This window comes from Heterocephalus glaber, unplaced genomic scaffold (assembly GCF_053883595.1).
Source record: "Heterocephalus glaber isolate CG9 unplaced genomic scaffold, H.glaber_assembly_v1.0 deba00001733, whole genome shotgun sequence".
NCBI lineage: Eukaryota > Metazoa > Chordata > Mammalia > Rodentia > Bathyergidae > Heterocephalus > Heterocephalus glaber.
The window spans coordinates 6,466,982-6,490,990 of NW_028258444.1; the positions used below are offsets into that span (position 1 = coordinate 6,466,982).

At 36.3% G+C, this 24,009-nt stretch overlaps 1 protein-coding gene across 2 annotated transcripts in view; it reads right to left on the bottom strand.

Moving 5' to 3' along the window:
- The window catches only part of Syt10 (synaptotagmin 10), a 57,030-nt gene that overhangs the window by 15,478 nt on the left and 17,543 nt on the right, over positions 1 to 24,009 (bottom strand). For both annotated transcript variants that reach the window (XM_004855012.3, XM_087200267.1), the window contains exon 3: positions 10,484 to 11,051. In XM_004855012.3, coding sequence (XP_004855069.1) covers positions 10,484 to 11,051 — 568 coding nt within the window. The remainder of the gene's footprint in view (positions 1 to 10,483; positions 11,052 to 24,009) is intronic.

Consider the following 24,009-nt stretch of genomic DNA (forward strand, 5'->3'; position numbering starts at 1 on the left):
GGTTGATCTAATAGGGATTCATGAGGAAAGGCCATAAAGATTAATGGAAGTATAATGTCATTTATGCTGTCCTTGGATTCCTAAAAAAATCTCAAAAGGATTCCCTGACATGTGCTGGACTTACAGGTCTTACCTTATAACTCCTCAACATGACATGTGTGGCCCTGGTCCCCCAATTTTTTTCTATCTTAATTTTACAAATCTCTTGTTATGCTCCTACAACCCCAAATAACTACACAACAGCCAAGCAAATGCCTTGTCAGTTCCTAGCTATCCGTTCCCTCATTAGCATGCTCGTATTTATAGATGACATCCCAACTCCAGGCACTCTTCTAGTCATCCTGGGGACACTCAGGATCAAGACAAACTTTTTCTTTTCCTTAGTCTCACAGGTGATTTGGGGCAGGGTATTTAACCTCTCAGAACATCCTACAAGTAGCTAGGGACAAGCTAGAATGAAGACACAAGTTTACAAACCTATATATCTAATTCTATATATTATATATATATTTTAATCCAGCATTCTAAGTGCTTTTTGGAGGAACTGTTGAGATTTGATTATAGGAATGCTGATGCAAGGTACCTGATTCCATGAGGACCACCTTCAGCGGTGAATGGCAAATAATCTGAACCTCAAAGAACAAGGAAAAGGAATTAAAAGCAAAGAGAGCAGCACCTATAGCAACTATAAGGTGAGAGGCCTGGTGTGTCTGATAATAACCAGAAGGTCAAACAGAGAGCACGAGTTTGGCCAGATCACAGAATAACATATTTGGCCACATTTTGGCCTCATTTTAATGGCCCCTCTTCAGGAGTACTTAAGCATATCCCTTCCACTTTCCTGGGCAACTCAGTTACCACGAGTTCCATTAGCTAGAAAGGTTTATTTAAAAGTATCAATGTGCAAAGATAATATATGTTACAGGCCTAGTTTGAAGCCTGATACATAACAGATGCTAGAAAAAATTACCATTTTTCTCGCTCCTTATTTTTCTGGGGTCAATCACAGGTGTAAGATGGATGCTTACTACACAGCTACTGAGGGGACAGAGTGAAGAAATCCTCTGAGCATCAGGTCATGACTTCACTTGCAGCAAAGGCAGTTATGGCTTGAAGGGTGTGAACATTACTCAGCAAGCTGGGAACAAGAGAGCAAAGACACGGCTGGGTGCTATGAGCTTTGTTACTAAAACCTGCTATAACTGTCAAGGGTTTGCCCAAATATGATGGCCCTGAGGATGGAGTAAAGTAAGTCAGAGCAGTTGTGAGCCATATAAAGATGCATGTATGGTCTGGGAGATGCAGTCAGAAGATGGTTATCTATTAGTTTTGTTGAAGTTCATTTTGCTACAGGTCTCTCTACTCTAGTCTGGTCTGTGAGCATGTTTGCTATGATTCTATAGTGAGCTGAAGTACATCCCTAAAGTCTATGAATTACTTTTCCTTTGCATATCTGACCATCCCCAGTAAGTAGCCACCAGAAGCAGTCTAGTGATATTAGATGGCAAATGAGGAAGACAATGACCAGTTTCTAGCCCACTTCCCCTCTTTCCTTTCAAAGAACCACAATTTCCAAGCAGGACTTTCTTTTTTTGGTACCAGGGATCGAACCTGGGTTCTTGTGCTTGCTGGGCAGGCGGTGGAACCACTGAGCTAAATCCCTGGCCTCAAACAGCACTTTCTGCTGCCAGCTTTTCCTCTTCCCAGTCATTCTAAAGAAGTCCTAATTAGGTTCAGCTGGGATGGGGAAAGAATGGGAAAAGGAGGCTGCTATCACAAACCTAGCCAGATCTTCACACTATACTCCTACTACGGACTCTTTTCCTCCTGCCTTCTGCTCTTAAAGACAGCAAACGGTCACCAGATCAGATGCCCCTCAGCAAGACCTGTACTTATATAAGGAAAGAATGTGGTTTGTATTAAGCACATAATTTTTGTTGTTTTCCCTCTTATAACTTTAAAAAAACTTTTTAAAATAAATTTAAAAATACTGTATGCATTTTGTGTTTATAACATGAAATTATGAGAATCACATAGCACAAATCCAGGCAAAGTCGTTGGCTAACGTCAAGGTAGAAAAAGGGCAGAGAATGTGGCAATGTTCAAGTTAGGGTAATCACAAACCCCATTGGCATTCCACAGTTAATACAACCCAGAGCTACTATTGTCTGGGATGCTACTTAACAGTACCCAAGCTCCTGCTAAGTGGGAGATTCATTTTCTGTCCCCAGTCCAAGTCAGAAATAACTGTCTGCCAAGATTGTTTGGCTGTCATCCGGCACACCCATGGAAGTTACCTACCAGGAGCCATGGAGTGCTCAGTTTATAGAGACAGAGCTGAGGCCATAAACTTTTCTTGATTTAACTGATGAAGCCTTATAACTATTTGTGTCATAAGAATGCTGAAGCGAAGATGAAGGAGGCCAGTGTAGATATTCACACAAGACCAACTTGGGATATAAAAATAGGACACAAATTTGATAAGAACTTTTCCCTCATCCGACTGGTTAAGGATATTATAAAAATGCAAGGTCTTGGGTTTGATTCCCAGCAACAAGAGTCGGGTGGGATTGAAAATATGAGAGAATGAGCTTCTTGGTGAAAGAAACTGGGGACTCTCAAACATTACTCTTTATTTATAGATAGGGACATAGAAATTTGTACAATAGACTGTACATGGCTCTCCTTAAAGTATTTCTGTAAATTGTAATCTATTTGTGTACTTTACAAAATACTTTATAAATATTTTAAACACTTTTACAAAATTCCTAATTAAGGAAATCCTTCTAACTATTGCTCTGTGTGGACACCTGGACTCCATGAACTTGGCTTCCTTATTCTGGAGTCTATCTTAATTTGATTTACATAGTTCCACTCCTGCCTGGCAAAGTTTATTCTCCAAGTAGAAGTCAGAGATTTTATTGACTGTAAATAAAACATGGCCCCCTTCTGAACAAAACCCGTCAATATTCTCACATGTCACTCAGAGGAGAAGCCAGAGCTCTTCCCGTGCCCTACAGGGTGTGGATGATCTGTCCTTGAGCAATCCCTCCGACCCTGACTCACTGCAAGGGTATCATTCAAACATGGATAGCTATGCAACCATTTTAAGGAATGGCTACCAACCGTATTTTGGTGACAGTATTTGTGGTTAAGAAGCAAGATGATTATATTTTCCTAAATTCATTATATCTACACATTTTCAGTTTAAATTCCTAAATTATTCTCTTTGTGAAGAACATAATTGCCATACAGCTGTTCATCATCCTGAGGAATACTTCTCTATAGCGACAGAGGCAGGATAACTTACTCTCTTTATCCAATGTATGGCATCAATGTTGAATTGAGTTTAAAACAAAATTAAGTTTCAGATTTACATTAAGTGTGCTTTCTTTGTTTTGTGAAACAATGATATAATGAATATTAGAAGAAGCTACTATTTAAACTGCTAATAAGAACTAATATAATCATTGTGGGCTGCTTCATAGCCAGTTTCCTTCCAATCTTTCCATGAAGTTCAAGGTAAGAATAGACAGGTAGGACAGTGAGGCCTAGTTCTCAAAGTATACCTAGATGTGGTACAACTTAAAAACATAATAAACTATGGTGAGTAATTGAATAATAAATATGTATGAGTTGGAATTATTTTTAACTTTTGCCTGAGTTGAGCAGGTGGTGAGCCAGAACCATGCTTTCAGAACTCTCAGTCTTATAATACTCTATGACAGATTCTATTAGTTTAAATTTACTTTAAATTTAGTATAACTTTATATTGCAACACAGCTATTTGTCAGTTCAAAATGACTAAAGCCTGCATAGATAGGTTCGTGGTATTCACTTGCATCATTTGACTTTGTCAATAATGAATTAATGACGGCCATGGGCAGATGTGCATTCTGTGGCATTCCAGGCCAGGTTTACTGCAGAGATGAAATATAAAATGAGGACTGTGCACAGAGGAGCAGATGTGGGTTCATCAACCCAACCTACTGTGGACACAATACTGCCTGCTATACTTTGGGAGAGACAGTTAGATGGACAGCCCCTAGCTGAGAAGGTCTACTCCCCATAACCCTGGCTTCCTATGCCTTTCTCCCTAATGAGATGGGAATTTTGTCCTTCCTTAAAATGTTACTGGGTAACACATTATTTTATAGTTAAACTTTGGAAGAGAATCATTGATAGTGAAATGCAAAAATATATAGTATTATCCTTCTCCTGTGATAGATCACGTACAGTTGGAAGTAGAATTTAAAAATATTGCTAGAAATAAGAACACATATTAAAAAATATTAAACATTTAAAACAAATTTAGTAATGTGTAATAAAATGCATTACCTCAAAACAAAGCTTAGCAGGAACATTTAGTATTCTGAATGGTGGAAACAAAGAACACAATTCCTTTCTTTTTCATGTCAAGGCCAACTTTTGCAAATACTTGATTGATGCTTAGTTAGAAAATAATGGATTCAAACATTTTATACCTGTAAACTAGGTCAATGTGGTGTACACACATACCTGCCTATCTTGTGAGGATTCTTAAGTGTCCAGAGCACAGTTGGTGCTAAAAGATGTTTATTGAATAGATGAGTAAATAAGTAGCATGCAAAATGAAGCTGGTTCTGTTCAGAAAGGGAAATCTTTTACTCATTCATCTATACTTTTAATGGCTTCTTGAGCATGAGTGGGAAAACTACATTTCAATATTCAAAACACGTTGTCTTTAAAGTAACTGAATTTTTCAAAAGAGTTGGTTAGACATTTGAATAATATTATAGACATAGTTTAACAATGAAAAGATAGAAAATAATAAATTCCTTTCCTATATTCATTCATCCAACTTCTTCCACTTTTCCTAATACTTAACTATTGTTCAATTGTTGTATGTCTTTACGGAGAGTCTTTTGAGTATGACTATGTGGTTCAATCCACCACAGGCACAGTGGTACAGAGCACACACTGTTCTTCAGTGTCAATTTTCCCTATGTTGGGAATATTGCTATGTTAGTACAGGGGGTGACTGACTTACCCTATTTGTGATATATAACAGAATGATCCCCTAAACTAACTTTTACACATGATAAAGACATAGACTCATTTTTCCCTTTGACATTCAGTGTCAAATTTAAAAAAGAAAACTTACTAATCCCACATAAAATATTAATTATGTAGAAATAGCTTAGTAATTACGAGTGCAAAACATTTGACTCTGCCATACACTAAATTTATTGTTTTTTTGTTTACAGAAAGTAGGTAATGTTAACAAAATCTAACTAAGCAAATAATTATTGATTTATAGTCAACAGGGCACATCACTGAATTATTTTTGCCCTTGCATAAGTGGTTGATTTGTACTTACATAAATTCTACATTTGACCTTATGTGAAAATGTGTGACACTGTTTATTCAACAAGTATGTATTAACCACTAAGCACTCACTTATGTATGCTGTGAGACATACAAGAGATTTGCAAGATTATTTCTGCTTTCCAGAAGCTCAGAAGCAAGTGGCAGACATAAGGCAAATACTTGTAAAATATTTAAATAAGTGCAGCCAACAATCCTTCATTAGCATGTTACACCTTTCTGTTCTTCCTGTGGACAGGCCTGAATTAGGCTGCAGATTTTCTCCTGCTGTGTTGGATTCCTATGGCACCCCATTTCACAGCTCACTGTTCCTACCTACACACTGAGTGGGCCTACAAGGTAACAGCTGCAGTAATTTCACTCTCCTGAAAGAAACCAAATAAATATAAACCCTTTACATCATTAAAGGGCCGCCTTCTTTTTGGAATGGGGTCCTCCTGGGTGCCCATTGGTTTCTTCTTCATCTCAGACTTGAACTCAACATGTTCCTCCTGAAATCATTCACCAGTCTTGACTTATTTCCTGTTCCTCATGCTGTTTTCTCTTCAAGGAATAATCAGCTCACCATTTTAGAATTGTATCATACTCCAAAGATGATCTTAATTCTACTTTCATATAAGATGCAATCTACACCAGAAAGTGTATGTGTGTGTAGAAGAACAAGCTTTATTTGTTTGTCGCTTTTGTTAGAATGAAGTCCTTAGTCAAAACTTGTATTTTACTACTATTTCTTTCTGCTTTAGAACTGAATATATATTTGTACATAGATAGTTCTCAGTAAATATTTATGTGATGAAATGAAAGTTATTTGAATCAAATGCTGTAGGAAAAAAGGTAACTTCATAGAATGAACTATCCTAGCAAGCTTATTCTAGATAAGGCCTTGGGCAGGACTTTGGACTTATGGAGGGAAAAAACTGTGGCACAGATTCTATGATGAAAATCTGTATGAATGAGATGCTTAAAATAATTTTAACAATCACAAAAAACAGAAATTCTGATTTCATAGAGTTTGGTTTTCTTAGTTCCTTTTCTCGTTGCTGAGACAAAATATCCCACACCCAAAGTTAAAGGGGGAGAGGTTTATTTAGCTCACAGTTTGTAGAGGTTTCACTCCATAAGCAGCCAGCTCCAAGGCAGGGTAGATGGCAAACAGGTATCAGAAAGGAGAAACAACATGAGGCACACAAAGTAGCAAAAGCAACAAGGGACCCTAAGAGTGTCTTTCTGCCTCTTTTATTTTATCCGGACTACTTCGGGCGGGTTGCACTCACAACCTTAATCCTAGTGCACTTGGACCTATCCCTGTACCATGAAACAGTCACACACTCTAGATTCAGTCACTTCTGAAAAAGCCCCATCTAAGACTGCATGAGGCTTTGGGGTGACATCTAGACACAAGCCATAACATCTGTTTTCAGCAAATATAAAATATAATTGGCATGAAGTAGGAAAAAAAGAGCCATGGCACTTAGATCCATGTGCTAGCAAAGTAGGACTTCGTGATACTAAAAATAATCAGTTAAAATTAATGACAAACCAACTATTGCATTTCTAGTTGGTCAAAAATACTTTGTTTTCTGCAACACATTTTGGACTAAGTTAATTTCACTCGTAATTATATGAAGCTTTGTTGAAAATTCACAAATCATTATGTCAACAAGAATTTGAAATTATAATAATTCTTATTATATGAAAATATTTGTAATTATCATCAGTATCTCTTTTAATTCAACTTATTGGGTTATCTGTTACCTGTATTCCTTTATATCTGCATATTGGTATCACTTTTCCAGGTTGGATGAGTGACAAATATACTACACTTCTTTTTTCTTTTGATATTCTTATTTATAGAAAATTATAATTTCAATATGAAATTATTTAAAACTGAAGATGTACAATAAAAATAAAGTTTTTCAAGTGAATTTCAATCTACATCATTTAAACATTTTTATAAATAAGAAAATGTAAAATTGTTTAATGATTTATTGAAAGCTAAATATTATATTTAACCATACAGATGATACTATTGCATACTATGCTCTTTGGCCAAATACAGTAGTCTAGAAATTTATGTTCTTTACTCTGCTCTCAATGCAAAAGCTATAAACAGCATTTTGAGTAATGTGTGGTTCCATGTTCCAGTTAAGCAGAAAGGCCTTCCTACTAGAATAGCTTTTAATTTTCTGTTTACTTTTTATGTTCACAACACTGATGTGAAAAAGTAGGTGTGGCAGGAAGAAAACAGCTGCTTCTTAATTCTTGGAGTCTGCAAATGCATCATGTGACAAAAGGGACCTTGCAGATGTGATGAACCCTACAGCACCTGAGATGGGGAGATCTTCTTAGGATTACTCAAGTGGGTCCTGGCTAATCCAAGGAATCCCTGGGGCTGGAAAATGGAAGGAAATGGATCTTCCCACTTGACTCTATCTAGAAAGGACTGTACATCAGACCCTGAGCCAAACTGTGGTATTTTAAGACATTAATTTTGTGGGAGTTTTTAGAGCACATACAGGAAGTTAATATGCCAGTCATGTGAAAAAGGTGAAAATGTAAAACAATTTACTGATATTTAGAAAAAACAATATGTAAGTATTGTTGACAACCAAAAACGGAAGTTTCTATAAGAAACTGAATTTTTTTTCTAATCACCGGTTTGAAATATAAAAAATGTATGATTATAAAAAAAAAAAGTCTACTAATAAGTAGTTCAGGTAGCACAATTGGAGGTGGGAGACCACTCCCCCTCCACCCAGGTGGATTTGGATAACACTTCAGGGCCAATCATTCTTCCATTGTTCTAAGAGAATCAAAATAAAATCACAAAGACCCTGGAAATCTCTACAGCTCCTGCCCAGAGCACATGCATGTTCCCTGGCCTGACCTCTAGTAACCTTTTCTCTGTTCCAACCTTGTTAAAGGCTCATCAGTCTGGACTGTATGTACCTCATGTATGTCATTTAATACCAGTGAACTCTGGGACAGGTCTGTGTCTGGAAAGCCCCTGAGATGACTCAGCACCCTGTCAATCATTCCTGTCAGTCTTATCCAGAGACCTGGTGAGAGGCACCTGGGCTGGGGTGCACATCTTTTAGAATCCGAAAGCCTGATTCATCTGTGTGCTTATTTCCCTGCCACCCAGATACCACTATTCTGTCCATGTCACATTCTTGTTTCTGCTGGACAGACCTGCCTTGAGCACATCTTCCTGTTACTTTCAATTAATGTATCTGGTTTCTTTTTTACATTTGGATCTACTTTGCTCACCATACACAAGAGACTGAAATCCATCTGCCAAATGCATCAAGCAGTGTCACAAGGGTACCAATTTCCTAGAAAATTATCTGAATTTTTAGACTTCATTTGTCTATTATTTACCTGTGAATCTGAATGTTTGACTAGAACATGCTTCAAAACAATTTTTATAGAGATGTGTTGGTTCATGCCTAATACTTAGAGCACGCCAAGCATGGACTGAGCACTCAGTAAATACAGTATTTGTTAAAGATGGAAGTAATAATGACTGAAGAGTCAAAAGAAATAATTTAATAATTAATTACTATCTTCACTTTTAGAATTCTAGCAGCTGTCATGTTTTTAAAAACAGTAAAAATCACTGTTCACCATAATTTCCCTGTAGAAATATAATACAGAAAAACCAATATGTTGTCAAAAGGACCCCAATGTGCCTTTGAAACATTAGCCACTTTCTAACTTTCTTCTGTGTTTCTTCAGATATCACAATGGATACCATGAAATAAAGCCTACCAACTGGAAACACGGTGCTGATATAATACAATATTAAACTGAAAATAATAATTTTTAGATTAACTCATCTACATAATTTATGACAGTATAACCATCCCAAATACTAACTGTAATTAGTAAAACATTTACAAGAGCTATTTTGAATTTTTAAAAATTATTTTCTTTTAAAAATCTTTTGTCTATATTCAAAAGTTCAATATTTTAAATTTATTTTGGTAAAACTTAAACAAAAGATGGTAAAAGCATGACAACAACTTGGTGGTAAAAAAGTTAAATGTAAGCTGGGCATGGTAGTGCATGCCTGAAGTCTCAGCACTCTGGGAAGCTGAGGCAGGGGGACTGCCTGGAATTTGAGGCCAGCCTGGACTACAGAGTGAGTCCAAGGACAGCCTGAACTACATAGTGAAACCCTGTCTCAAAACAAAAACAAAAACAACAAGAAAAGTTAAATGCTTCAATTTAAAAACCAAAGCAAGACAATTTAGCAATTTAACCTAAGAGATCAGCTTTCTAATTCCTTTTCTATAATTCTGTCCTGAGAAATAGTCTTCAATTTAAAAAAAGAAAAAACTCATATTGAAAAAAAGCACAATTTTTAGGATAACAAAATTTATCTTAAATGTATAACAGTAAGAAAAAGGTTAGGTAAACGGATGTTTAGTATCATGCATTAAAACAAACAACATGAAAGAAAATTAGCAGTATGACCTTAGTTATTTTAATGCAAGTATGGCAAAAAAATGATAATTGTAGGCTAAAATACTTGCATAATTTGTAGCAGTGTTAATGATCTTAATTTTATGCTGCATGTTTACATGTTTTATGTTACATGTTTACTGTTTTCCAAATTTCCAACTATGCTCTGATATTTTATAATTAGTGAATGCATTTTGTAATGAATAAGAGTTGTAATGTGAACAAGCCCTTCTCTATCATTCAGCTTTTTATGCACTGTAATCATGTAAATATCACGAAAGTCAGGAGCTGTTATAAGTCAAATCAAATAGCATCAAAGTTTATGTTAGGTTGGATCTGAAGAACAAAAATCACCTTAAGTAATGGAAGTCAATATTAACCATGAGGAATCTAGGTACTTGGGCTAGATTACATATAAATATTATATAAGAAAAAAGTCCTACTATTTCTGGCAACTTATAGGTGCTTATTTATTATTTAAACAATCACTAATGTTATTCATAAAGTCTTAGATGTCCAAGTTATTCTTATTCTATAACCAAATCACATACATTCTAGAACTTTGTAGAATTTATTCTGATGATCTATGTAGTAGTCTTATCACCATAGTTCAAATAAAAAATAATATATTGGTGGAGTTCTTACTTACTGTGGTAGCACAATGAATGTCTTTCCATACTGTGGCTTCCCTGGAGAGATCAGAGACTTCAAACAAATTGTCAAGAATCACCTCCCCAATCATGTCATGTCTAGAAAATCTGTCAAAATCATATACACTGAAATGTAATTTGCGGTTGCTTAGTTGATCATATACTACTGGAAACTGAAAAGCCTCATCAAATAGAGGATTCAAAGTCTTTCTGTGTACACGGGTCTGAAATTTCTTTTTCCTATCTGGAAGAAGATACATCTTCACGTATGGATCAGAAGTTCCTGTGAAGTCTTTCGCAGGGAGATCTAAGGCTTTGATAATTTTAACAACTAGAAGTTCATTTTCATAATCATACTGGAGGGTAAAGTTAAGTTTCCCACAGGTTTTGACATCTTCTGTTTTGTTGCCCTCAGAGTCCACTGACTTCTGTTTGTAGAGCTCTGGTTTTATTCTCCCAATGCTGGTTGTTGTTTCTCCTCTTTGTAAAACAGGTTCGGTGCCCATGCTGAAATCCACACTGGACACCTGCATTTGTCTTGGTAGGTGTCTCCTGAAGGAATTGTGTCTGTACATACACATACACACAATTATTTAAACAGATCATCTGGATGTCAATATTTTTAAATGGCATATAAACTCTCCCCAACTCCCAGGGTAATAAAAACATATCTGTATCTATATAGATGTGTATACACACACACACACACACACACACACACACACACACACTGATCTACTTTGAAAAAACAGAAATTCAATATTTAAAGCAACCTAAAACTTGGAAACAGCCCAATTGCCCATAAACTGGAGATTGGATAAAGAAGATGTGGTGTTTTTTTTTTTATAAAATGCAGTACTACTCAGCCACAAAGAATGAGAAACTAGAGACATTTATAGCTAAATGGATGCACATTGAGGCCATACTCTTAAGTGACATAAATAGGAAATACGTGTAAATACTGAATAGTTTCTCTGGTGTGAGGCAGTGAAAGTGTAAGTAAGGATCCAAATGTATAATAGATAATGTAAAACAGGAAGAAAAGGTCCAAAGGGGAAGGGGAAGTGAGAGTGGTAGGGGAAAGGAAAGAAGAGAAATGAATAAATATGTGAAATAGAAAAAACAGAAACAAAGTCTTTGTAAATAGGGAGGGGTGGAGGGGTTGAAGGGAGGGCAGGGGAATGGCGGGGGGTGGGGACTTTCCTAAAATTCTGGAGTTCCCATAGATGTACATTATGAGCTTTTGGAATTTTGTGCTCGCAATCATAAGCAAATAATTATAAAGACTGCTATAGGGAAACATAACTACCCACAAAATTCAATATTGAACAAAAAGTGTTATCTGTCCTCTGGGTATATGCAGATGGAAATAGCATATTGAGTAAGTCATTTAAATGGCTGATTTCTTTTATCTGGATATCTGGGTCTCATGAATTTCATGTTTTAGTGACCACTAAATGTGTACAAATAATTAAAATGTGTTAATTATTCCTAATTCTTAAACTAAGTGCATACTTACTTTTAAAAAGAGTATAAAGTTCTAACAAGTCAAATGAGTATATTTCCCTCTTACCAACATGGTGTGCACTTCGGAACCCTTAAGGACAAAACTAATGGTGGTTTTATAATTTGGACCTCTAATAATAGTTTTTAAAATTCTAACTAATTTCTAATAGTCAGTTTACTACTCATCAAGTAAACATTTCCAGAATTTTAAATATGTCTACTTACTGATGTCTTCAAAATGTGATTTACATTAAGATCTGCTTTTCTTATTCTCTCTCTATGATTCCCAGAATCAGTTACACCAACCCAAATGTCTTCTCCAGGCTTAGTGCTGGCTCTTTTGTTTTGGCCTTTCCTCAGTCTGTCCATCACACTACTTACAGCTTTTGGAGTAGTGTAAGTATTAGCTCGACATGGATGGTTCACAGATACGGCCCAGTTACGTCAACTTCTAGTCCGATTACTCGGGATCTTCCATGAATATGTCTAAATAGATGGGATTCCACCCAAAACCCAAGCAAGCTTGTCATTTTCTTCCTTTTGCTCTTAAAATAGTTTTCTTTCCTATAGTCTAGTGTTAATATTTTTATGAGTCACTCATACTCGGACATATGTAGGCTGCTTTAAATCACCCTCCTCCTTCCATCCTTGAGATTTACTCAACTTTTAAAATCCTGTTATTTCCTGAGGAAAATCCTATAATTAACCTTCCCATTCCGTTTCTGTTGCAGACACTCGTCACCTCTCTCTCTCTCCCTTGAGCCTTCAGCCTACACTTTTTACCTATTCACAGCAGTGTCAGGGAACTCTCTTCAGAATCCTTACTTCTGTTGCCTACTGCATCAAATCCACACATTTATGGCATTGCTTAATATTTAATTTAGTGACACATACCTGATGACTGATTTCTTAAAAAATAATAAAGATTAGTGGACATCCAGAAGGGGTGATGTTAAATAAAGAAGGGAGAAAAATGAGGGCAAAGGGCAAAGATAGGATTAATTCTGGATTCCAATGCTTGAAGGCTGACTGAATAAGAAGTTATGGAAGTGGTGGGGAGACAGACTTCAACTTCATATAAGGGAATGTTCAAAAATATCTAGAGGTAGGCAACATGGACTTCTGCAAACTTGAAGTATAAGGCAAAGGTTCAATGTTTAAGAAAAGGATTTTGGCTTAGATGCTCAAATGTTGTTTTCTAATCTAAATTGCTGTGAATTTCTATCATCCTATAGTTGTTTTTTTTTTTGCCATTTTTATTGGCTTAATTAGCCATAACATCATTATAATGTGTTCACACAATGTGTTTGTTAAAATCAGAATTACAAGCTGAGGTGTTTCCAAGTTCATACACTTACATTTAGCTGGCTTATTGCCTGTAACTGGACTGAAATATTGAACAATTAATTATTCAAATATTTGCATAAAATGCTTAGAGCTGTACTTAACTAGTTTAACCTTTCTCCATGGCTTCTTTTTACACAGATGAGAAAAAAACCAAAATGAATTGAGAGTATCAGCAACTCTTTGCCTATTATTATTTACAGATTTCATATAAAACGGAAAGGATTTGTAGCTCAGTACCCAGTAAATTAAGATAAAAACTGCAACTGATGAACAGTGCCACAGGTGAAAATATGAATACACAATGCAACATATCTGAGATATTTCTCTTTCAGCCTTCTGCTTAGCCTTCAAAATCTACTTAGATTTCAGTGCACTGCCACAGAAAACTGTATGGATGAGAACAGCAGACTTGTAGAAAAAGTTCCAGTGTCCGACTGGAGGTTGCGAATAGAGAAATTAAAATGAGAGAAAATAATACATGATGACAATTTGGGGTAAAATAGACTAATAAACACAAGATTAGAAAGAAATATACATTTGCATTTTCACATGCAAAATTAAATACACCCTTATTCTTTAGGCTATTCTAATAAAGGCTAATATAATGTGTGTATGATGTGGCAGGGATGGGCATAGACTATTGACTCACTTGGTCTGTACATGACCCAGTGAAATACTCACCATTATGTTCTCTATCTTACAAACTAGGACACTGAGGCACACAGAAGGAACCTACTTAAAGCTAGGCAGGTGCTAAGGTGAAAATCTTACTGAGGGAATCTGGGGCTAATGGCCACACTCTTGATCACCAGGCTGTAGTGTCATATTCAAGGTAAACTCATTTAATCAAGTTATTTCACCAATCGTTTTAAGTAAACACACAAAATACTGAAAATTATTTATATGGGCTTTCACATAACTTTTCCCACTTAAAAATTACATAGTCCTGTAAGATCCAAAGTTTACTTGGTTGAACCGGCTGAAGATATATTTTCAGAGATGTTTATCATTTCCTTGATTAGTTAGCAAGAATTAAAAGGAAGCAAGGTATTTAATTTGTAAACAGAATTATACTTAGTATGTAAAAAGTTCATATAAAGTTTATTGTCATGGTACAGTGTACAAGAAATGACATTCTGAAAATAACAAAGTAAAATTTGTAATATAATTTATGCTATACCATACATTCCAAGAGAAGCTAAAATTTGACAGTAAGTGAAAAACTATTTCTATATAGAGATATACTTAGGATTACTTTCAGCTGAGGGAATTAGCTAGTAATTAAAACTACATTCATTTAGACTCCAATATTTTAGTTTCTGTAACTAAATGAATATATATGTAAAAGTTGTTTGTTTTTCTTTTTTTAACCAATTTAAATGACTTGTTTCCTTGGCTCTATCTCATTTGAATTCATTAGGCATACCATAAAATGTATTTTGACCTTAAATTTACCCAGATACAAAGGATCAGGAGCCTAAATTAGATTCAGGGAAAGGTCAGAGAGAATTTATGAACATAAAAAGAATAAAAATGAAAACATTTTGTATGTATGGTTGTGAAGTAATAAAAAGGGACTAGTACAATCCAGTTTGTATATTCAGTGTTCCTAAAATGTTTGAGATATTTTATTGAATAATCTAATATTCCTGTCAAAGTCACTTTCATTTATGGAATAAGCTTCTGTTTTTTTGTGAGCAAAATTAGTTTTTTAAACTTCATACCCATGCACTTTAATATAACAAAACTTTAATTTTCTATCCTCTGCTCAGAAATCTGCAATTTTTTCTGTATGACCTTGAATGCAATCTGTGCAGCTGTAAATCCCCTTCTAAAAGGAATCAAAGCTATAAAGCCTCTTCTAACAGGAATCAAAAACATAGTAACGTTTTGTTCTTGAAAACTTGGGTCCTAATTACAGGGTAAATGGTGCATATTCTAAGTCACAGTTTAGCTAGTCACTTAAGAAAAGCTTTAATTATTACAATGTTGAACTATTGCCATGACAACACAGATCTCCTTTCTTGCTTTTCCCCCTCCTCTTTTAGAATGGGGAGTGGTGGCTACATAGTCTCACACATACACCTAACCAATCAAGTGCCAGCCACTGGACTGCTACCACATGCTCATCCTTCCAGCCTAGGAAGCACCATCCAAGTACTGCAGTGCGGGAGAAGTGCAGGACTGGAGTCCCACTGCAGACTGGCCTCAGGTGCCCTATGAAGGAAGGGAATGTTATGCAGGTCGCTACACTTGTTTGAACTCTATTTTCCTCATCTATAAAACAGCCCTTTTCTAGTCCTTATATGTCATTATAGGTGACATTATAGGTGACTTTGAAAACAATAATCCTTTGGGTTTTAGAATTCAGGATGCAAGAAGCCAAGGTGCAAATACCATAATGAATTCTAGTTTTGACAAACTCAAATCCAGGCTTCCTGTTTGGGGGTTCAGAGACTGTACATACAAAATCATTCCTGTGTGAGCACATCCAGGACTAGAGAGACCCTTGGCCTAGTTCACTTCTTAGCACCCAGCAGTTCCCACAACCCTTTCTTTTCAATGGCTGTGTCATCCATTAAGTTAACTTCAGATATTTTTCAGATATCAGAGGGGAAAGGCATAAACATCTTTAACAGAATTCTGCTTACTTATGAATTATATTTAAAAGGAATCCATGTCTTTTTATCTTTATATTAAAATCTGCATTGGAAATGATTATTATATATTAGAAATGATAGCCACATTTAGTAGATAAAGAGGTTCAAATGGTAAGGCAAAGTCAAGTTTCTGGTAAACAGTTTGCATTATTTGTTTCCTGTTTTATTCCATTTAATTTGAAGCAAGGAAAAGAGTGATTCATTATTACACAAATAAGTGAGCTTATATCATGTAAGGCACTATACATATGAAGGTGAACAAAGTTGTATAAAATGCCACAGTGGAATATTTCTTCATTAGTACAATGGATCTTTAAAAATAACTAGTTGACCTCTACATTTGTGGTATCATCTCTGGTTGTTCTTGTCTTACTGCTTGGTGGAACCTGACTCTTCCCAAGTGGCATCACACCCTCTGGGGCCCTCTCCTGTGAGACTGGTGTTCTCTCCCCAAACCTCCTTCCCTGGGCTGGGCTGTAGTCGTTGTTCCCTCCAATTCCCCGCACATCATCACTCACAGCTGAAGCTCCTCAACAAATCAACTCATTATTATCACTTATTTTTAGTCACCTATTGATAACCAAATCACTCTTTAAATTTCATTATTTTTACCTTCAATTTCACTAACACTTTTTGACAGTAGCTCTAATTCCTAGCAATGTGCATTTTCCTTCCAGCTGCTTGGCATCTGGATTCAATGAATTCCTCCCCACCAGTGATGCTCTGTACTGACCTCAGCCACTTCCAAGTCCAGAAGAAACTTTCTGATTATTATTAACTGCACACAACTCCAATTTCAGGTGTGCCTCTCTCTGATCAACATCGCCTACCTTGCCAAGTTCTTTTAGAAGAAATCACAGTATGCTCTTAAACTGAAGACTTTTCTTTTCTTTTTTTGGTACCCGGGATTGAACTCAAGACCTTGTGCTTTTGAGGCAGGCAGTGGCACCACTGAGCTAAATCCCCAGCCCTTAAACTAAAGATTTTAATCATATAGGACTAATAGTGCAGGAATAAGACAGGAGCTTTCTTAAAGGCGACATCAGGGAAAAAGAAGTCTAGCACAGTAGTAGACCAAAACATTGGACAGTTAATCTAACATCAATCAGGAAGGAAAGTATTTGCATACAGATGCTGGTAAGAGAACTGAAGTGATAGGAGTCTGTGGGAGGCTGCTGCTCTTTTCTCCCTTAGTGAATTAGAAGTACTCATTAATTGAAACTGACTCTAAAGGAGGACAGTTATACGAGTTTGAAATAAAGATGAGAGTGTAAAATAGTACTGGGAATGTAGAAAATTGAGAGGGAAAACAGATTGCTGTGCAGCATTAACTACCTGAATGAGGAATGTGGTCATACATTTAAAGTGGATCCTGAGAGTAGTTTTCTGTTGTTTTCTGAAGTGATGTTCACTTGTACACGTGCAGGTACAGAGGTTCATCTACAGCTGTAGAAAGCTTTGAAAATAAGAAAGAGCAAAAGAAGGGAACTGCGGATGCATTCAGGAGAATGGTTCTAATGATTGACAAGGGAATTGAAACTGTGTAGAGAAAAAAACTGTCAAGGAATTAAGGAATAGGAGGACATGGTGAAATCACTAATGGATTGGAGGAGTTGAAAAGTTGGAAAGGTTGTCTGATTGGAGTATAAGAGGGTCTTAAAAGATTCTTGTATTCACTGAACTCTATTGCCCTTTACCACTCTGCTTCTCAAATGCTTTTGCAGAAAAGCTCCTTGAAAGATTGAGAGTATATTCATTGGCTAATTTAATTTCTCCCATTCTATATTAAACCTATCCTGATTGGGTTTTCATATGCCCTTTTCCTCCATAACTGCTCTTAAAATGTCAACAATGTCTCTCCTTCATTGCTAAATTCACAGGTCAATTGACAATCCCCATCCTACCTGGCCTTATGATGATTTCCCATTCACTATTGATTGTTAACATCTCTTCTTCACCTGGCTTCCAGGTTACAAGCTCTTGGTTCTTCTACTTTATGACTCTACTTCTCATTCTACTTTGCTGCTCATACTGATGTAATTATGGGAGTGGCTCAAAGATTCATCTCTGGTCTTCCATCTGCATTCACCTCTTTGATAATATCTCCTGGCTTTAATATCTCCTAATCATTAATATGTTGAGGACCCCAAATTTACACACAAGGGCTGATTTAAAAAGAGTGTTTGCTTAAATAAAAAACTATTACAATTAGAGGCACATTGACATTACTCTCCCTCAAAATATACCCCTTTGCTTCAAATACACTTACTCCATTGTTCTTGCCACTTTCGGAAGCAGCTCTGGAGTCCTCTTTTGTGAGAATATTTATGAAGTGGGATAAAAACTCTGGTGAGTGCTGTTGCTGAGTGCCACCCAACTGAGAGGCAGGATTATACAAACATTACAATGTGTCCTCATCCACCTTATTCAACTGATCTGGTACCATATAACTCTGGCTCTCCCTCAAAGTCGAAATGACCATGTAAGGTAAACATTTTGACTCAATTTAGGATATCAAGGTAGCCATGACAGTCCAATTAAAGACACAAAAGAGGACTCCAGAACGGCTTTAGAAAGTGGAAAGCTGATGGGATAACTGTGTTTGAAGCAAAGGTGAGTATTTTGAGGGGGATTAATGGCAATCTGTCTTTTACTAGAGCAGATTTTTAAAAATATAAACACATGCTGTATTTTTTATTATCACATCTCCCATGTATCACAGGTCCTCTCTAGAACTCCAGAGTCCTTTTCCACTTGTTTATGCCACCTCTCCACTTAGAATTTTCATGGAGTCCTTGAAGTCAAGTGGTCCAGAGCTCCAACTCTACGCAGTCTTGTCTATCTCAACACAGTTCTTCCAGGTGCTCTGGCCTAAACATTGAAGCCATCCTTGATGCCTCCCTTTCGTTCACATGTCCCAGATAATCTGCCAGGCTATTTTGTTTTACTTTCAAACCATATCCTGACACCAGTCAGTGCTCATGGCTATTCCCTGCTACTGCCCAGGGCTGAAGCACTGCGGCCTCTGGACTGGACTACAGCCTCTTTGGGGTGTTTTCTACTTCTGTCCTCCAGCTCCTACCCTTAGAGTTTATTACTGAAAAATCAGACAGAGTAATGCTTTGGATTTAAAACCCTCCAGTGGCTTCCCAAATTACTCAGTAAAAGCCAAACTGCTCTTGCTGGGAAGGCTGAGGCAGGTTATGGCTTCTTAGCCTTTGCAGTTGCTTTCTTCTCTCTAGTAAGATGTCTCCCATATGCTTCACAATCCACTCCTCCACCACTTCATCTGCTCAAATGTTACCTCTGCAGCAAGATAAATCCCAATACCACAGTTCAAATTCTACCACTGTCCTCGACTCAAGACTCATGAATCCCTATAGAATTTACTGTTTTTTTCCTTTTTTTTTGGTGGTGGTCTTTGAGATTGAACCCAGGGCCTTAGCACTGAGCCATACCCCAGCCCATTTTTATTTTTTTGAGACAGGGGCACCATAAGTTGCTAAGTTCTCTAGGTTGGGCTTGAACTTGTTATCTTCCTGCCTCAGCTTCTCAGAGCGCTGAGATTATAGGATTGTGCCACCACACCTGGCTTAGAATTTATTACTCTCTAACAGACTGCCTTCTATCGTCACAGTTCCCAAGAAAGGGGTGAAGATTTTTGATAGTTTTGATCTCTAATCAAAAACATGCCTGACACACAACAAATATTCAATAAATATTATTGAATAAACTCATTAAATATTTTTGCTGAAAAATTTAACTATCTGAATTACAAGCCAATAATATTAAAAACTGGAGAAACAACTGACTTTAGTCTCAAGTATGTAATGCAATGGTTAAAATATATTTAAATAACATACCTTTATTCTGTACAAAGAATTAACAGGCAATTTTCTTTAATAGCAATAAATAAAACAAAATTCAGTTATTTTAAAAATACTTGCCTTGACCTCTCTCCAAGTTAAAAAAGAAAAATATTATAATAAGGAATGATAAGCATTTGCTTTTCATATAACATATATTTAAAGGAATGCATATAAAGTAGTCTGGCAAATATTCCTTGACAGTTGTTGATTCACAAATCATGTTGTGAGAACATACTATTTTATATTACAAAACAAGAAGTTAAACTCTCCCTTTGTTTTCCATTCCTTAGAATGGCTTGGAATGAATAATTTCAATTTTTGCTATCTCTTGAGAGAAAAATAATTTTGAAAAAATCTTTTACAGTAAAGAAAGCTATGAAATCCTGCTATTTTTATGGAATTTTTCCTTTTCTTTAATAAGGTACACTGAGTATTCTTTCTGTCCTTCTGTGTGATCACCTTAAGAATTATTTTTCTAATCAACTATATCTCATTGTAAGTACTGTAAATCCATCAGCATATGAGCCAGTGATCGCCCCATGTAGATTTTTCTGCTTTTGATCATGTTAAATTGGAACTCCTATTATGTTTTGTAATTACTTTAAGTAGGTACCAACAATCCTCTCTAATAGTGACAATCCTATGTAATTCTTCATCTTCAACAAATGATTTTGCCACTATTTACTTCATCTTCACACCATAATGAGTATACAAAAATTGGTTCTAGTACTCATCCCTCTGAGGACACCATTATTAACCTCCTTCTAACATGAGCAGTGTTATCTCACATGATGCTGTCTTTAAAAGAGCAAAATGAAGTGACGATCTATCAATCAACAGTTTGCAATTTATGCTTATTATGTACTTCACAGTCCTGGAAATTAGGAAGCAGAAGAGTAGGTTGAACACCCTTGTGCTCTGACAATTGAGGATTTAATTTGGCAAACAGCTGGAGCTCAATAGTAAGAGACTAATTGATTATTAGCTTGTAACCACAGATTTAAATAACAAAGGATAATACCTTATAATTGGGCAGAAAAGTAGATTCTCAGGTGCATTCTCTGTGAAGATCTCATAGTAGATTAAAAAAAGAGGTCAGCATTTAGACAAAGGAAGCAGTGTGAACAAAAATATAAAGGCAATGAGAGCTGAGGTTTTTAGGGGCCTGATAAATAGACCCTGTATCCCTCTCGTGGGCAATAGGGTATGAAATGTCCTATTTGGATAGACAAGATAAGGTCACTTAATTCATTAATTCTTTAATTCATCAGGTATATCGGGATTTTCTATAGTGAGTTCTTAGGCAGCAAAAAGCATTATAGAAATGAATGCAGATTTTCTGCTTAAGAAAACAGCACAGAGCTGTATGTGTGGGGCTATATTAAAAATCCAAAATGTTATAATGGCACCTTGGTACAGTCAGGTCATAACAGCCTTTAGTGTCAGGCTTTAAAAGACATAGCATGACTGAAGTGCCACTTAATGATTTTTAAAAGGGATTTTAGATCCCTTACTAATTTTCTAAGGTTTGTCTTTTTTTACTGCTGTTTGCTATTTCCCGACTTTCATTATGTCTGAAATAGTATATTAGTTTCTAATTACATAGATGTCTTGCCCTACAGTCTGTCCTATAAGCCACTGCCAAATTAATAGTATCCTAAAGCATTACTCTTATCCAACTGACTTGTACTGCAAAGATTGTTGACAGGACAGCCCCTGGACATCTTAGCTTCAAAACTGCCCTATGCTTTAATTCCAGCTGACTTCATCTTCCGTTATTCCCCACTCGACTATTTTCTGATCAAGGTAGCTTATCCACTGTTTTTACAGCAAGATTTCCTGTTCTATGAATTCTCATGAATCATGTGTTTATCTGGAATGTATATCTTCTTCAATTGTCACATATAACATGTGAATTCCTTGTTTCCGTTAGCCTCAGCTTAATGGCACCTCTTTGTGACTCAACTGGAAATAATTTTTCTAGGCTCCAAGTTTCACTTCTCCACCACACAGTTGACACTTGTATAATTCCTTAGATTGAAGTTGATATCACATGTCTTAACTCCACATAATACTGTACATTTCTTCACAGCTCCTCAGACTTTTCAGAAGGGAGAGAATGTGTAGAATACCCTGACTATACCCAGAAGTAAACATATATCAAGAAAGGTTAAGGGATGAATAAATAGCCAACAAAATGAGCATTAGAAGAATGCCAGTAATGAAATTCATGAATGCCATCTAGGTCACTAGGTTCCCAGACAGGCTAATGAAACCAAACATCTATGCAATTGAAAAGATAGTTCAGAAATTGGGAAATGTGGCAGTTTCCAGCTATGCTGCTAATTTCTAGAACTACTGGAATGCTATTTCAGTATATAGAAAAATAATACTTGAAAGAGTATGATGTTATCAACTATCTGAACCACATAAAAGGAAGCCCCCAAAGTAGAGCAGAGCTGGGACTAATAAGGTAAGGAAACCAAGCACGAAAGTTATTTTGTGTGAGTGTGTGTGCATGCATGTGCATACAGGTTTGATTTTGCTGTGTCTCAGGGAAAAGCTGGCATTGAGATGAATAAGCTGATTTATAGTAATGTACTCTCTCTCCATCTCTATGTCCAAGTGGACTGCATAATGAACTCTGCAATTTCCTCTTCCTCTCCAAATAAAGGTAATTTTTAGTATGATGAACTAATTAATGTAGATGAGGGTTTTTGAGAAATAGGGGTAATTGAGTTTTCTACAAGAGATGTGTCCCAAGGTCAAACCAATTTGAAATTATGATCCTAGTCATTCACAACAACCACCCTCAATATCAAACTCCTGAGTAAAAGAACAGAAAGACTCCTCTTCTGTCACCTCCAAGCTACTTGTCTCCAGGTGACTTTCTAACCAACATCTTCACTTGCATAAACAGTGTATCACATCAGCTTGACAACTTAATGTTCCATTAATCTGGATAAATTTGAGTTTTAATGCTTGCCAGCTACATGAATTCAGGCAAAAGTTTTTAATCTCTCTGGCTTTAACTCACAACTAATGGGGATTATTAATAATACTTCATGCTGGTTGGTGAGGGATCACCAAGAAGGATACCATCACATAGTAACTAAATTGCAAGAGCCCCAAAACACTTATTTTTCCTCTCCTGTCTCCAGCCACCCAAGTAAATAAGAAAATTCAAAGAAGCAGATGAAATGATACCAAAATTCTAGAAAAATGATAAATTTGTTTTGTATTATTCCCTCTTAGAAAATATCAGACATATACAATCTAATTTTGTGTTTTTTAAATTTGAGAGTAAAAGTTTTTTACTATTGTCTTTAATTTCACATAATTACTGTGATATCCAGGGATAACTTAGGTGTCTACATTACTAGTCTCTATTATTTCCAGAAGCCAAGTTTGTGTCCAAAGCCAAGTCTTCATGGATTTTTCTGCACTTACTCTTTCACTGTGCTCTAGCTAGGGGTAAGCAAAGAAACTGTCTCTGCATAGTCAACAGACAACATTTTGGAGATGGAAATTCTCAGACTTCTAAAAATGCTGATTAACTCAGTGTGTCTTCATTAACTGAGTTCCCTTATGTGACAGGTACTTATCAACTAAAAGAACGGAATAATTGTGAATACTAAGCTGATAGGTATTCACTGCTTTTGTTAGTGTCGTAGTTCCCTTTAGCCTTCGCTTTACTTTCCTTCGTTTTAGATGACTGTCAGTTACTAGCGGCCAGTGGTAATCATCCCTTTGTCCAACGTACCCACCTGCACACGATCCTCACCATGGTTTCACTCAGCAGCCATAACAGATGCAGATCCACCTGGACGGCGGCTGTCCTTAAGCAGGCTTTTGGTAGTAACCCAACACTGCCACACACAGCCTACCTTACTGACCCCACTGTTTTGCCTTACACAGGCCCTGCACATCATCACAAGAGGGGCGAATACTGTACAATGTTTTAAGAGACCAGAGTCACATAACTTCAGTGACAGTTTATTGTTGCCATTCTATTTTATTTTCCAGTTGTTGTTAATCTCTTACTTGCCTGATTTATTAGCTAAATAGGTATGTATTTATTCAATCAACTGATCATATAGGTTTGTACGCATAGGAAAAAGGATAGCATTTGCTGAGCTTGGT